Consider the following 17,186-nt stretch of genomic DNA (forward strand, 5'->3'; position numbering starts at 1 on the left):
TATCCATGGTTCTGAAACGCAAATGCTTTGTTCCCGCTATAATAGAACATATTGCTTAAATACGTTTAATTAAAGAAACTGAGCACATTTACCTCATAATGATATATAGGCCTATTTATACGTATCCCTTTCTACTTTCCCAATGACCTCTGGGTGTCAGTATTACATTGGGAAACCTCAGAAAGCGTCGGCCCTCCCCTCCCAAAGCTTTTGTTTCCCCCATGAAAAAAGCGGAGAGGACATTTGAATTGAGCTCGCCACCCGATGGATTCGTAGTCTATTGTGCTACTCATTAATTTGCGACACACGGTGGGATTGATATAGCCATTATTCCAATAACGGGTTTATGTGTTTAAATGTGTTGTTGGATAACGATGGGGATCGAAGGACACAGTCGACGAAGGGTGAGCTCCGGGTTGGCTTTTCTATTGGCGGTGCTGCTGTTGATCGGAAAACGGGCTTTGGCAGAAATAAGATACTCGATTCCAGAGGAGGTGAAAGACGGCACCTCTGTTGGAAATGTTGCGAAGGATCTCGGTCTTGATATCAACTCTTTGTCTGACCGACGCTTCCGTGTGGTTTCTGAATCTAAGGATGCATTCTTTGAGGTAAACCAGGACAATGGAGCTCTCTACGTCCATAAGAAGATCGACAGAGAGGAGCTCTGTCAGGGCAGCGGTGCCTGCCTAATTGAGCTCAAAGTCATAGTTGAAAACCCTTTGGAAATACATTACGTAGTTGTAGAAGTAACAGATGTAAATGATCACTCTCCTACCTTTGTTGAAAAAGAACAGAGTTTTGAAATCTTTGAACAAACATTACCAGGTAGACGATTTCAACTGCATGCTGCTCGTGATCCCGATGCTGGAATTAATTCTATTCGTACATACACAATAACAACAAATGAACATTTTGAAGTAGACATCAGGCAAAGCGATGAGGATAAAATACCATTTTTAGTGCTGAAGAAATCGTTAGACAGAGAACAAAAGGACAAACACACGCTGCTAGTTACAGCAGTAGATGGAGGCAAACCTCAAAGATCGGGCACACTAAATGTTTCTATTATTGTTCTTGACAGTAATGATAATCGTCCGATGTTTAGTCAGGAGATTTACCAAATTGAAATACTAGAAAACGTTCCAGTCGGCACTTCAATATTTAGAATGAATGCGACGGATCCCGATGAAGGCTCTAATAGCAAAATAGAGTACAGTCTTGGAAAAACTCTGAAGAAAAAAGTTAATGACGTTTTTGAATTGGACAAAAAAACAGGAGAGATTAGAGTTAAGGGCGAGGTGGACTACGAAGAAAACGGCGTGTATAAACTCGATGTTGAGGCATCAGATAAAGGAACACCTCCATTAGCGGGTGAGTGTAGAGTCATTATAAATATAAGAGACATTAACGATAATCCACCGGAAATAGAAGTCACATCACTGTCAAATACAGTGTCTGAAGACTCAAAGCCTGGAACAATTGTTTCTCTCATTAGTGTGAAGGATAAAGACTCCGGGCTGAATGGGAAAATTATTTTAAGCATAACCTCAGACGTGCCATTTGAATTAAAGCCTTCTTATAAGGAGAACATATATTCAGTTGTCACGAAGGGATTTCTGGATCGAGAGCAGGTGTCACATTATGAAATAACAATAAAAGCCACCGATTGTGGTGACCCTCCCCTATCTTCTTTTAAAAAGTTAAGTATTCAGATATCAGATGTAAATGACAACCGTCCACATTTCGACCAAAATCCCCTACAGTTTTACCTGATCGAAAATAACGTTGCTGGAACGTCAATATTTTCTGTAAGCGCAACGGACACCGATTTAAATGACAATGCAGCTATTTCATATACCATTATGAGAGCGGCAGGTCAAAGTGACATAACGTCTTTCCTAAATGTAAACTCTGATAATGGACACATCACCGCGCTTAAAAGTTTTGACTTTGAGACTCTGAAAACGTTCCAGTTCCAAGTTCTTGCCATAGATTCTGGGACTCCGCCTCTAAGCAGCAACGTCACAGTGAACGTGTTCATTCTGGATCAGAACGACAACGCTCCAGTCATCCTGTATCCAATCAGCTCTAACGGTTCTGCTGAAGGTGTGGAGGAGATTCCCCGCAATGTGAACGCAGGACACTTGGTGACTAAAGTCAGAGCCTATGACGCTGATATAGGATATAACGGCTGGTTACTGTTTTCACTGCAGGAAGTTACTGACCACAGTCTCTTTGGTTTGGACCGCTATACAGGACAGATCAGAACACTTCGCTCATTCACAGAGACAGACGAGGCTGAGCATAAACTGCTCATACTGGTGAAAGACAATGGGAACGTTTCACTCTCAGCAACAGCTACTGTGATTGTCAAAGTTGTGGAGCCCAAAGAGGCTTTTGCAGCTTCTGATGTTAAAAGTGCAGCAACAGAAGATGAGGGGAGTGATGTGACTTTTTACCTGATGATAACTTTGGGCTCAGTTTCAGTACTTTTTCTCATCAGTATCATCGTGCTGATTGCAATGCAGTGCTCTAAAACCACAGACTATACTTCTAAATACCTACAAGAGCCTAATTATGACGGGACACTGTGTCACAGCATCCAGTACAGATCTGGAGACAAACGCTACATGTTAGTTGGACCCAGAATGAGTATAGGATCTACTATAGCCCCAGGCAGCCACGCCAATACACTGGTGCTACCTGACAGGAGGAGTGCATCTGGCGAGGTAAGACCGTCAAATAAAACTCCATAAGAAGCTTATTTGTGCTGACCGCTGTCCATGGTGCTGAAATGACTTTGCCTTTTTTTATTATCAAGCAATAGTTTGATTTTTGAGTTTGATGGTTTTCTTCTTATTGTTACAAAGTGACTCAGGGAATGTGATAAGGAGGGAGTCTGCACAATACAATCAAACAAGTATTATTCACAAGTATAAGTTGACACAAATTAACAATGCGGTTTGAAAAATGCCGATAATAGCAAGGCATGGATGTGTGGCATGTGTGCTGTGGAGGTGTCAAGGGTGCACAATTAAAAGTAACGATGCACGATAGATTCCAGCTGTAAGAAGGGATAGGCTGGAGGAAGCAGATGGGCCAACTTATATAGTCCAAGGGCCCATGACAGCCTCCAGGACGGTATGTCTCATGAATCAGAGGATCATAAACTATAACCCACAAGTATGTTGCTTTCTTGTACGGATTCGAATAGGTTTGTTTGAGTTTCTATTATCGTTTATCATATCCTTCAACATACAAAGTGCTGGTTTAAAATTAGATATTAAATGCAAATCCGTGTAGCAAAATGCTGATCGTAATAAGATAGCTACATCTGCATAAGCTACACTCTGTTTTTCTGCTTAATTCACACCGTTTGTCTCTCTTTTTCTTGTACATGCAAACTCAAAACCATGATGGACATTTGCATTTGAACAATATAAACTGCTAATCTTGTTTGTAAAAGGATAGTAGTTGCCCCTGGTTGTGACCACTGTCCATGGTGCTGAAATGAAAATAACACTGGGTTCCAGCAAGAATTATAGTCTGTATTTGGGCAGCGAGTTTATGACAGAAAGGTCTTAGGACACTTCATGTTCCAACCGATAAATTACTGAAAGTTTGAAGATGTGTCAGTGTTTCTGTTGTGCGTTTTGATCAGTATGCTTGGACTTGCTGTTGTATTGGTTGAGATTCCTGGATTTGTTAATAGATAGAAAGGATGTGTGATTAGTCATATTTGCTGTCCATGGTGATGGAATGCATGGACACGTTATACATAAATGCCATGTTAAAAAACACACAACCAATAGTAGCCCTACTAATTTTATGTTAAGTGCATGGGCCTTTCCATTTGGTAGTCGCAAGCCATACAAATTTTAATATACATTGTATAGAAGGAAGTGGGCGGGAGAGAAATAGCGAAAGCTTTAACAATGTTAAAGACTGAAAGTACGTTTGTTTTCTCAGACACGTTTAAACCGAGTCATGTTGCAAGCCTCTGGGTGTCACTCTTACATCGGGAAACCATGCACGGGCGAATTTGTCCCTCCCCTTAAAACCCTTTGTTTGCCATCTTAAATAGAGCATAGAAAGCCCTTGAATCAAGCACACCATCAGATGAACTCACGCTATGCATTCTGTAAATATGTAATATTCAGTGGGTTGGACAAACATAATTGTCTGCTACATATACAGCCGCCTGTGTGTACCTGTGTTGTTGGATAACGATGGGGACTGCAACAAAAGCTCGAACGAGGGACATCTACGCGTTTGCTTTTTACGTGACACTGCTGCTGATTTTTGGAAAGCCGGCTTCGGCTCAGTTCAGGTACTCTATTCCAGAGGAGCTTAAAGAGGGAACTGTTGTTGGAAATGTGGCGAAGGATCTTGGCCTTGACATCACCTCTTTGACGGATCGTCGGTTCCGCGTTGTGTCTGGAAGTGAGGACGCTATTTTTGATGTTAACCAGAATAATGGAGCATTGTACGTCCACAAACATATTGACAGAGAGGAGCTCTGTCAGGGCAGTGGTGCCTGCCTAATGGAGCTGAAAATACTCGTCGAAAACCCTTTGGAAATACACTACGTAGTTGTAGAAATAACTGATGTAAATGACCACTCTCCTAGTTTTCCCGAAAAAGAACAGATATTTGAAATAGCAGAGCACACATTGCCTGGAAAGCGATTTCAACTGCACACTGCTCGTGATCCCGATGCTGGAATTAACTCTATCCGTACATACACTTTGACGACAAATGAACATTTTGAAGTAAATATCCGTCAAAGCGATGCGGGTAAGATACCATTTTTAGTACTAAAAAAAGCCTTAGACAGAGAACAAAAGGACAAACACTCGCTGCTAGTTACAGCAGTCGACGGGGGCAAACCTCAAAGATCGGGCACACTAAATGTTTCTATTATTGTTCTTGACAGTAATGATAATCGTCCAATGTTTAGTCAGGAGATTTTCCAAATCTCAATACAGGAAAATGTTCCAGCAGGCACTTTAATATTTAGAATGAATGCGACGGATCTCGATCAAGGCTCTAATGGGGAAGTTGAGTACATCCTCGGAAAAACCTTATCGGGGAAAGTTTATGATATTTTCGAATTGAATAAATTAACTGGAGAGATTAGAGTAAAGGGAGTAGTGGATTATGAGGAAAACGACGCATATGAACTGGACGTTGAGGCATCCGATAAGGGAACGCCTCCGTTAACGGGTGAGTGCAGAGTCATTATAAAGATAAAAGACGTTAACGATAATCCACCGGAAATAGAAGTCACATCTCTGTCAAATACAGTGTCTGAAGACTCCAAGCCTGGCACGGTAATTGCACTGCTAAGTGTGAAGGATAAGGACTCTGGTGTAAATGGAAAAATTATTTCACACATATCAAATGACGTTCCTTTTGAATTAAAGCCAACCTATAAGGAAAACACGTACTCAGTCGTCACAAAGGGATTTTTGGATCGCGAGGAGGTGTCACATTATGAAATAACAATAAAAGCCACCGATTGTGGTGAACCTCCCTTAACTACGTTTAAAACTGTGAGTATTCAGATATCAGATGAGAATGACAACAGTCCACATTTTGAACTAACACCTTTAGATTTTTATCTTGTAGAAAATAATGTAGCCGGAAAGTCAATATTTTCTGTAAGTGCAAGGGACAATGACTTGAATGATAATGCAGCTATTTCGTATCATATTGCGAGGGAAGGGAGTCAAAATGACATGACTTCTTTCCTAAATGTAAATTCTGAAAATGGACAAATAACTGCACTGAAGAGTTTTGACTTTGAAACACTGAAAACGTTCCGGTTCCAAGTTGTTGCCACAGATTCTGGGACTCCGCCTCTAAGCAGCAACGTCACAGTGAACGTGTTCATTCTGGATCAGAACGACAACGCTCCAGTCATCCTGTATCCAGTCAGCTCTAACGGTTCTGCTGAAGGTGTGGAGGAGATTCCCCGCAATGTGAACGCAGGACACTTGGTGACTAAAGTCAGAGCCTATGACGCTGATATAGGATATAACGGCTGGTTACTGTTTTCACTGCAGGAAGTTAGTGACCACAGTCTCTTTGGTTTGGACCGCTATACAGGACAGATCAGAACACTTCGCTCATTCACAGAGACAGACGAGGCTGAGCATAAACTGCTCATACTGGTGAAAGACAATGGGAACGTTTCACTCTCAGCAACAGCTACTGTGATTGTCAAAGTTGTGGAGCCCAAAGAGGCTTTTGCAGCTTCTGATGTTAAAAGTGCAGCAAAAGAAGATGAGGGGAATGATGTGACTTTTTACCTGATGATAACTTTGGGCTCAGTTTCAGTACTTTTTCTCATCAGTATCATCGTGCTGATTGCAATGCAGTGCTCTAAAACCACAGACTATACTTCTAAATACCTACAAGAGCCTAATTATGACGGGACACTGTGTCACAGCATCCAGTACAGATCTGGAGACAAACGCTACATGTTAGTTGGACCCAGAATGAGTATAGGATCTACTGTAGCCCCAGGCAGCCATGCCAATACACTGGTCCTACCTGACAGGAGGAGGGCGTCTACAGAGGTAAGACTTTAATAACATGCTTGTTTTCGATATATTTAAGAAGCATACATTTTTTGTTTTTGCTTACATTTTTCATTTTATCGTGTAGCATTTTGCAAAAAGAACAGTGCCAAACATCAAAGTCACACCAAAGTACACATACCTATTTTAAGGGTATTGTTCATCATGCCCTATACTAACGTGTTTACTACGTTTTTTGGCATTTTCATCATCTAATTAATACTGAAAGTTTGTTTATTCAGTGAGATGTAAAGCAATGCAAATAGATTTACTCCGCCAAACAGTTTAATTATTGTCAGTTTGGGGAAATATGTGGGCAGTACGTTTGTTACTGTTGGGTGTCAGAATATTACAACTTCTAACTAACAATTAATTTATTGTGTTGATGATATTGCTGTTTACAACAAGTTTTCTGAGCAGTATGCACTGACTAAGTGGTTTTAAAGCTGAAGTAGTTTTGTTATTAGAGTAAAATGCTGTGCGACTGCTTGTAATTGCTGTCCATGGTGCTGGAAGGCAGGAACACGGCATACGATGTAGCCTAATTGTTGGATTTAAATTTGAAGATGTTAAGAAACATGCAATTTTGTGATAGATAAGATGATAATCACTTTGTTATAGCTTGAGATGATCATTTAGCCTAATGTCCTCCTCGTGTTGTCCTCCGACTTTTGGTGTGGGATGTTTTGCTTTCGGTGGGCGTAGAGATAAACCGGGCTCTGCGATAGAAACGCATGGTGGCACCAAACAACCAGATACACGCATCACATCGGTTCACCATACAAAGGTCTGTGTGCCTCCCTCTGAAGCATTCAGGAGGGCAGACCGTTATCCTCCGCATGCAATTGTATTTTAACGATTTTGTCGTCCAAACTAACGGAGCATCTCATAAGACGTGGATTACTTTATTTTGTAATGGTGTGGATATTGAAACAGTCTGCAGATCACCTCTTTTTTGCTGGATTTATTCATTGACACTTGACAATGGAACGAAGCGGACATAAAGGGAAATGGGTCGCCCTTGTGCTAGCTTTGAGTCTGATTTTCGGCGAGGCATCGGGACAAACAAGATATTCTGTATCGGAAGAGATCAACGAAGGAACTGCTGTCGGAAATATAGCAAAGGACTTGGGTATGGATCCAAATATTTTAAAAGCACGGGGATTTCGTATCGTTTCTGGCTCCACTGAACCCCTTTTTAGGGTAAACCAAAATGACGGGGTTTTATACGTAAATCGTAATATTGACAGAGAGGAAATATGCCAGCGGGTCAGTGTATGTTTGATAAACCTTAAAACCGTGCTAGAGAACCCCCTGGAGATCCATTATGTGGCCGTGGAAGTGTTAGACGTGAATGACCATTCGCCCTCTTTCCCGGAGAACAACAAAAGGCTAGAGATTTCAGAGTCCACTGTAGCGGGGACCAGATTCCAGTTGCAGGCTGCTCTCGATCCAGATGGCGGTGTCAATTCTGTTCAACAATATAAACTAAGTCAAAATAATCATTTTCGGCTGGAAGTGAAAGATCGCGGGAAAGATGGAAAAGTGCCTGTTTTACAATTACAAAGCCCATTTGACAGAGAGGCCTCTCGCAGCCATATACTACTGCTTACAGCCCTTGATGGGGGTAAACCTCCTAAGTCCGGGACCATGGAGATAATTATAGACGTTTTAGATATAAATGATAACGCACCAGTCTTTACAAAAGATGTCTATTCAGCAGAGATAATTGAGAATTCACCAATCGGAACACTGGTTATACGAGTAAACGCTACAGATAAGGACGACGGTATAAATAGTAATGTTAGTTACTCTTTTGGTAATATGAATAGTAAGGTGCGCGAACTGTTCGATGTCGACCGGAGCACAGGTGAAATAACTGTGAAAGGACAATTAGACTACGAAGTGGATGACAGTTACGAGATAGATATCCAAGCATCTGACGGCGGTGCTGTTCCACTTAGAACAGAAAAAAGCGTCACTGTCACTATTAAAGACATAAATGACAATGCTCCTTTTATTGAGGTAACGTCACTGTCTAACAGAATTTCAGAGGACTCCAGACCAGGAACCACAGTAGCACTTATAAGCATTACCGATTTGGACTCTGGAGTGAACGGAAAAGTGATCAGCTTTGTAAAAGACGATGTCCCTTTCACACTGACGCCATCAATACAGGACAACATGTACGCGGTTGTGACAAAGTTACAGCTTGACAGGGAAAATAAATCAGTGTATGATGTAACAGTAATCGCGAAAGATGCAGGTGAACCAGCATTAACATCTGAAAAGACGTTCAGAGTGGTTGTATCCGACGTGAACGATAATAGACCTCAATTTTCAATGAGCCAATATAATTTTTATGTCACTGAGAATAACCCTCCAGGGGTGTCGGTGTTTTCTTTAATTGCGTCTGATCGTGACGAGGAAGATAATGCTCTTATTTCCTATCATATTCTTAGAGACGCTGGGCATGACAATGCAGTGACATCATTCCTTAACATAAATAGTGAAACTGGAGATATCTTGGCCCTTAAAAGTTTTGACTTTGAGACTCTGAAAACGTTCAAGTTCCAAGTGGCTGCCACAGATTCTGGGACTCCGCCTCTAAGCAGCAACGTCACAGTGAACGTGTTCATTCTGGATCAGAACGACAACGCTCCAGTCATCCTGTATCCAGTCAGCTCTAACGGTTCTGCTGAAGGTGTGGAGGAGATTCCCCGCAATGTGAACGCAGGACACTTGGTGACTAAAGTCAGAGCCTATGACGCTGATATAGGATATAACGGCTGGTTACTGTTTTCACTGCAGGAAGTTAGTGACCACAGTCTCTTTGGTTTGGACCGCTATACAGGACAGATCAGAACACTTCGCTCATTCACAGAGACAGACGAGGCTGAGCATAAACTGCTCATACTGGTGAAAGACAATGGGAACGTTTCACTCTCAGCAACAGCTACTGTGATTGTCAAAGTTGTGGAGCCCAAAGAGGCTTTTGCAGCTTCTGATGTTAAAAGTGCAGCAAAAGAAGATGAGGGGAATGATGTGACTTTTTACCTGATGATAACTTTGGGCTCAGTTTCAGTACTTTTTCTCATCAGTATCATCGTGCTGATTGCAATGCAGTGCTCTAAAACCACAGACTATACTTCTAAATACCTACAAGAGCCTAATTATGACGGGACACTGTGTCACAGCATCCAGTACAGATCTGGAGACAAACGCTACATGTTAGTTGGACCCAGAATGAGTATAGGATCTACTATAGCCCCAGGCAGCCATGCCAACACACTGGTGCTACCTGACAGGAGGAGAGCATCTGGAGAGGTAAGACCGTCAAATAAAACTCCATAAGAAGCTTATTTGTGCTGACCGCTGTCCATGGTGCTGAAATGACTTTGCCTTTTTTTATTATCAAGCAATAGTTTGATTTTTGAGTTTGATGGTTTTCTTCTTATTGCTACAAAGTGACTCAGGGAATGTGATAAGGAGGGAGTCTGCACAATACAATCAAACAAGTATTATTCATAAGTATAAGTTGACACAAATTAACAATGCGGTTTGAAAAATGCCGATAATAGCATCCAGTACAGATCTGGAGACAAACGCTACATGTTAGTTGGACCCAGAATGAGTATAGGATCTACTGTAGCCCCAGGCAGCCACGCCAATACACTGGTCCTACCTGACAGGAGGAGGGCGTCTACAGAGGTAAGACTTTAATAACATGCTTGTTTTCGATATATTTAAGAAGCATGCATTTTTTGTTTTTGCTTACATTTTTCATTTTATCGTGTAGCATTTTGCAAAACGAACAGTGCCAAACATCAAAGTCACACCAAAGTACACATAGAATACCTCTTTTAAGGCTATTGTTCATCATGCCAAATACTAACGTGTTTATTAAGTTTATTTGGCATTTTCATCATCTAATTAATACTGAAAGCTTGTTTATTTAGTGAGATGTAAAGCAATGCAAATAGATTTACTCCGCCAAACAGTTTAATTATTGTCAGCTTGGGGAAATATGTGGGCAGTACGTTTGTTACTGTTGGGTGTCAGAATATTACAACTTCTAACTAACAATTAATTTATTGTGTTGATGATATTGCTGTTTACAACAAGTTTTCTGAGCAGATTGCAAGTGGTTTTAAAGCTGAAGTAGTTTTGTTATTAGAGTAAAAGGCTGTGCGACTGCTTGTAATTGCTGTCCATGGTGCTGGAAGGCAGGGACACGGCGTACAGTATATTCGATGTAGCCTAGTTGTTGTATTTAAATTTGAAGATATTAAGAAACATGCAATTTTGTGATAGATAAGATGATAATCGCTTTGATATAGCTTGAGATGATAATTTTGCCTAATGTCCTCTTCGTGTTGTCCTCCGACTTTTGGTGTGGGATGTTTTGCTTTCGGTGGGCGTAGAGATAAATCGGGCTCTGCGATAGAAACGCATGGTGGCACTAAACAACCAGATATACGCATCACATCGGTTCACCATACAAAGGTCTGTGTGCCTCCCTCTGAAGCATTCAGGAGGGCAGACCGTTATCCTCCGCATGCAATTGTATTTTAACGATTTTGTCGTCCAAACTAACGGAGCATCTCATAAGACGTGGATCACTTTATTTTGTAATGGTGTGGATATTAAAACAGTTTGCAGATCACCTCTTTTTTGCTGGATTTATTCATTGACACTTGACAATGGAACGAAGCGGACATAAAGGGAAATGGGTCGCCCTTGTGCTAGCTTTGAGTTTTATTTTCGACGAGGCATCGGGACAAATAAGATATTCTGTATCGGAAGAGATCAACGAAGGAACTGCTGTCGGAAATATAGCAAAGGATTTGGGTATGGATCCAAATATTTTAAAAGCACGGGGATTTCGTATCGTTTCTGGCTCCACTGAACCCCTTTTCCTGGTCAACCAAAATGACGGGGTTTTATACGTAAATCGTAATATTGACAGAGAGGAAATATGCCAGCGGGTCAGTGTATGTTTGATCAACCTTAAAACCGTGCTAGAGAACCCTCTTGAAATCCATTATGTTGCTGTGGAAGTTTTAGACGTGAATGACCATTCGCCCTCTTTCCCGGAGAACAACAAAAGGCTAGAGATTTCAGAGTCCACTTTAGCGGGGACCAGATTCCAGTTGCATGCTGCTCTCGATCCAGATGGCGGTGTCAATTCTGTTCAACAATATAAACTAAGTCAAAATAATCATTTTCGGCTAGAGGTGAAAGATCGCGGGAAAGATGGCAAAGTGCCTGTTTTACAATTACAAAGCCCATTTGACAGAGAGGCCTCTCGCAGCCATAAACTACTGCTTACAGCCCTAGATGGGGGTAAACCTCCTAAGTCCGGGACCATGGAGATAATAATAGATGTTTTGGATGTGAATGATAACGTACCAGTCTTTACAAAAGATGTCTATTCAGCAGAGATAAATGAGAATTCACCAATCGGTACACTGGTTATACGAGTAAACGCTACAGATAAGGACGACGGTATAAATGGTAATGTTAGTTACTCCTTTGGTAATGTGAATAGTAAGGTGCGCGACCTGTTCGATGTCGACCCGAGCACAGGTGAAATAACTGTGAAAGGACAATTAGACTACGAGTTGGATGACAGTTACGAGATAGATATCCAAGCATCGGACGGCGGTGCTGTTCCATTTAGAACAGAAAAAAGCGTCACTGTAAACGTTAAAGACATAAATGACAATGCTCCTGTTATTGAGGTAACGTCACTGTCTAACAGAATTGCAGAGGACTCCAGACCAGGAACCACAGTAGCACTTATTAGCATTACCGATTTGGACTCTGGAGTGAACGGAAAAGTGATCAGCTTTGTAAAAGACGATGTCCCTTTCACACTGACGCCATCAATACAGGACAACATGTACGCGGTTGTGACAAAGTTACAGCTTGACAGGGAAAATAAATCAGTGTATGATGTAACAGTAATCGCGAAAGATGCAGGTGAACCAGCATTAACATCTGAAAAGACGTTCAGAGTGGTTGTATCCGACGTGAACGATAATAGACCTCAATTTTCAATGAGCCAATATAATTTTTATGTCACTGAGAATAACCCTCCAGGGGTGTCGGTGTTTTCTTTAATTGCGTCTGATCGTGACGAGGAAGATAATGCTCTTATTTCCTATCATATTCTTAGAGACGCAGGGCATGACAATGCAGTGACATCATTCCTTAACATAAATAGTGAAACTGGAGATATCTTGGCCCTTAAAAGTTTTGACTTTGAAACTCTAAAAACGTTCAAGTTCCAAGTTGTTGCCACAGATTCTGGGAATCCGCCTCTAAGCAGCAACGTCACAGTGAACGTGTTCATTCTGGATCAGAACGACAACGCTCCAGTCATCCTGTATCCAGTCAGCTCTAACGGTTCTGCTGAAGGTGTGGAGGAGATTCCCCGCAATGTGAACGCAGGACACTTGGTGACTAAAGTCAGAGCCTATGACGCTGATATAGGATATAACGGCTGGTTACTGTTTTCACTGCAGGAAGTTACTGACCACAGTCTCTTTGGTTTGGACCGCTATACAGGACAGATCAGAACACTTCGCTCATTCACAGAGACAGACGAGGCTGAGCATAAACTGCTCATACTGGTGAAAGACAATGGGAACGTTTCACTCTCAGCAACAGCTACTGTGATTGTCAAAGTTGTGGAGCCCAAAGAGGCTTTTGCAGCTTCTGATGTTAAAAGTGCAGCACAAGAAGATGAGGGGAATGATGTGACTTTTTACCTGATGATAACTTTGGGCTCAGTTTCAGTCCTTTTTCTCATCAGTATCATCGTGCTGATTGCAATGCAGTGCTCTAAAACCACAGACTATACTTCTAAATACCTACAAGAGCCTAATTATGACGGGACACTGTGTCACAGCATCCAGTACAGATCTGGAGACAAACGCTACATGTTAGTTGGACCCAGAATGAGTATAGGATCTACTATAGCCCCAGGCAGCCATGCCAATACACTGGTGCTACCTGACAGGAGGAGGGCGTCTGGAGAGGTAAGACTTTAAAAATCCAGTGATTCAACACATATTTATGAGCGAATGCTTCTTATTTACCTGTGATGGTGGACATATTTGAACACATTTCCAACACTTCTTCATATAATGATTTTCAACAGTTGAATAACAAAAAGTCAAGAACATTAAACATGTGGGCCGGCTGTGACGGTGTATTACAATAGTTCATTTTCTTATACACGTGTTGCTATTCTGTTTTTCACAGATGTTTGAGCTTTTCTGCTGCATTTCTAACAAGTTGTGAGTCTGCTGAGCAGCATAAATAATCTATGGCCTTTCTCCCTGGTATTGCTTATTGTTATCCCAGTATTGAGTATCCTCCCTACACAATTTTAACGCCATTACGACTACCATACATATTTACATATTTAAAATGTATGTAACAAGTAATCGATCGTCCATCATTGTAAATATATTTTAAGCAAAACGTGTAGTTAGTAGTAACGTGTGTGTGTGTGTGTGTGTGTGTGTGTGTGTGTGTGTGTGTGTGTGTGTGTGTGTGTGTGTGTGTGTGTGTGTGTGTGTGTGTGTTTGAGGCCAAAAAGTTGATAATGCCAAACCCGACGTACACTTGCTGTTGATGTCATGAATGCATTTAATGGAGCGTCTTGCAACTGGTTTTACAACTGAGCACAGGACTTGCTGGCTATGTAATGATCGCTGTCCATGGTACTGAAATGAACCAGTGTATCTGTTTGCAGGACAAATAAAGTTAATGTTGTAAACACCTAGTCAATATATTTATTTAGAGCATCTTAACACTAAAACGTAGCATTTCAATTGTTCAAAATAAAATAACTGATTTCAAAATAGGCACTTTATATTGAACTGTTGCACAGCATTTTTAATGATCTTTACAGGTAGATTTGCATACAAACTATAAACTATGTAACATCTTGCGTCTTCATACAGATTAAAGTAGAATCAAATGTTGTCCTCTTGGTGTCACTGTACAACGTAACATCACCGAGGCCACAAAAGACTTCGTCCCACCCCTTACAAAGCTTTTGTTTGGTAGCTGCCCTCAGCAGATGATACATTTCATTCAATAACGAGACTCGGGAGTAAGATGCGACCGTGCGGTGGTCGGATATAAACGTTTGTTTTTTTGCAGAAAAGAATCCTGTGCATATATTTCTGTTGGATAACGATGGGGAGAGGAATAAGATATCGATCAAGGGACTACTGTTGGTTTGCTTTTCATTTTTCATTACTGCTGTTTTTCGGAAACCATGCTTCGGCGGAATTAAGGTACTCTATTCCAGAGGAGTTGAAAGAAGGAACCCTTGTTGGAAATGTCGCCAAAGATCTTGGTCTGGACAAAACCTCATTGATTGATCGTCGGTTTCGTGTCGTGTCTGGATCTAAGGACGCTTTTTTCGAGGTAAACCCGGAAAATGGTGCGTTACAGATCCTTAGAAAAATTGACAGAGAAGAGCTGTGTCACGGAAGAGGTGTATGCCTTATGGAGCTGAAAATTCTTGTTGAAAACCCTTTGGAAATGCACCATATTGTTGTAGAAATTACCGATGTAAATGATCACTCGCCCAGTTTTTCTGAAAAGGAACAGCAGTTACAAATAGCGGAACATGCATCTCCGGGAACACGATTCCAACTGCACGCGGCCCGTGATCCCGATGCTGGAATCAACTCTATCCGCACATATACATTAACGACAAATGATCACTTTGAAATAGACGTTAGTCAAAGCGATGAGGACAAAATGCCATTTTTGGTGCTGAAAAAGTCATTAGACAGAGAACACAAGAGTAAACACTTATTATTTGTAACAGCAGTTGATGGAGGTAAACCTCAACGATCAGGAACACTAAATGTCTCCATCATTGTTCTTGACAGTAATGATAACCGTCCGATATTTAGTCAGGATACTTATCAAATAGAAATATATGAAAACGTCCCGGTTGGTACTACTGTTACACGAGTGAATGCAACCGATCCAGACGAAGGGGCTAACGGGGAAATAGAATACAGTCTGAGTAAATCATTAGCACGTAAATTTTACGACGTCTTTGAAATTGATAGCTTAAGTGGACAAATTAAATTAAAAGGAGTTGTGGATTTTGAGGAAACAGAGATTTATAAATTAGATGTTGAAGCATTTGATAAAGGAACTCCTCCATTAACAGGGGGGTGTAGAGTCATTGTAAAGATAAAAGACGTCAATGATAACCCACCGGAAATAGAAGTAACATCACTGTCAAATACAGTGTCTGAAGATTCTAAACCTGGAACAGTTATTTCACTTATTAGTGTGACGGATAAAGACTCTGGTCTCAATGGAAAAATAATTGCACGGATAACAAATGATGTGCCATTTGAATTGAAGCCTTCTTATAAGGAGAATATATATTCAGTTGTCACAAAGGGATATTTGGATCGCGAGGGGGTGTCAAACTATGAAATAAAAATACAAGCCACCGATTGTGGTGACCCTCCCTTGTCTACTTTTAAAACGCTAAATATTCAGATATCAGATGTAAATGACAACGGCCCACATTTCGACAAAAATCCATTGCAGTTTTATCTTGTCGAAAATAACGTTGCTGGTGTGTCAGTAATCTCTGTCAGCGCCACAGACAATGATGTGAATGAAAATGCAGTCATTTCTTATCATGTTGTTAGAGGAGGAAGTGGAAGTGATGTAACATCATTCCTAAATATCAATTCTGAAAATGGACAAATAACTGCGCTCAAAAGTTTTGACTTTGAAACTCTGAAAACGTTCCGGTTCCAAGTTGCTGCCACAGATTCTGGGACTCCGCCTCTAAGCAGCAACGTCACAGTGAACGTGTTCATTCTGGATCAGAACGACAACGCTCCAGTCATCCTGTATCCAGTCAGCTCTAACGGTTCTGCTGAAGGTGTGGAGGAGATTCCCCGCAATGTGAACGCAGGACACTTGGTGACTAAAGTCAGAGCCTATGACGCTGATATAGGATATAACGGCTGGTTACTGTTTTCACTGCAGGAAGTTAGTGACCACAGTCTCTTTGGTTTGGACCGCTATACAGGACAGATCAGAACACTTCGCTCATTCACAGAGACAGACGAGGCTGAGCATAAACTGCTCATACTGGTGAAAGACAATGGGAACGTTTCACTCTCAGCAACAGCTACTGTGATTGTCAAAGTTGTGGAGCCCAAAGAGGCTTTTGCAGCTTCTGATGTTAAAAGTGCAGCAAAAGAAGATGAGGGGAATGATGTGACTTTTTACCTGATGATAACTTTGGGCTCAGTTTCAGTACTTTTTCTCATCAGTATCATCGTGCTGATTGCAATGCAGTGCTCTAAAACCACAGACTATACTTCTAAATACCTACAAGAGCCTAATTATGACGGGACACTGTGTCACAGCATCCAGTACAGATCTGGAGACAAACGCTACATGTTAGTTGGACCCAGAATGAGTATAGGATCTACTATAGCCCCAGGCAGCCATGCCAATACACTGGTGCTCCCTGACAGGAGGAGGGCGTCTGGAGAGGTAAGTCTCTGATATAAAGAACGTTTGTTT

The 17,186-nt window shown here is 41.3% G+C and overlaps 5 protein-coding genes across 5 annotated transcripts in view; all 5 read left to right on the forward strand.

Annotated features, from left to right (window-relative positions):
- The window catches only part of LOC307256491 (protocadherin alpha-C2-like), a gene marked incomplete at its 5' end in the record, with an annotated part of 199,325 nt that overhangs the window by 10,043 nt on the left and 172,096 nt on the right, over positions 1–17,186 (forward strand). The gene's annotated exons all lie outside the window — the stretch shown is intronic.
- On the forward strand, positions 4,230–6,596 carry LOC307256503 (protocadherin alpha-3-like; the record flags this gene model as incomplete). Its single annotated transcript, XM_080035478.1, has 1 exon — positions 4,230–6,596. The coding sequence occupies one exon, from the start codon at positions 4,230–4,232 to the stop codon at positions 6,594–6,596; it is 2,367 nt and encodes a 788-aa protein (XP_079891604.1).
- On the forward strand, positions 7,569–10,437 carry LOC307256558 (protocadherin alpha-3-like; the record flags this gene model as incomplete). Its single annotated transcript, XM_080035585.1, has 3 exons — positions 7,569–9,911; positions 10,203–10,295; positions 10,384–10,437. The coding sequence occupies 3 exons, from the start codon at positions 7,569–7,571 to the stop codon at positions 10,435–10,437; spliced, it is 2,490 nt and encodes an 829-aa protein (XP_079891711.1).
- LOC307256560 (protocadherin gamma-A8-like) lies at positions 11,288–13,642 on the forward strand (the record flags this gene model as incomplete). Its single annotated transcript, XM_080035587.1, has 1 exon — positions 11,288–13,642. The coding sequence occupies one exon, from the start codon at positions 11,288–11,290 to the stop codon at positions 13,640–13,642; it is 2,355 nt and encodes a 784-aa protein (XP_079891713.1).
- On the forward strand, positions 14,802–17,168 carry LOC307256561 (protocadherin alpha-8-like; the record flags this gene model as incomplete). The annotated part of the gene is made up of 1 exon (XM_080035588.1): positions 14,802–17,168. One exon carries the CDS (start codon positions 14,802–14,804, stop codon positions 17,166–17,168), a length of 2,367 nt encoding a protein of 788 aa, XP_079891714.1.

The sequence above is a fragment of the Ammodytes marinus genome, assembly GCF_949987685.1.
Source record: "Ammodytes marinus genome assembly, chromosome: 10".
Lineage (NCBI taxonomy): Eukaryota > Metazoa > Chordata > Actinopteri > Uranoscopiformes > Ammodytidae > Ammodytes > Ammodytes marinus.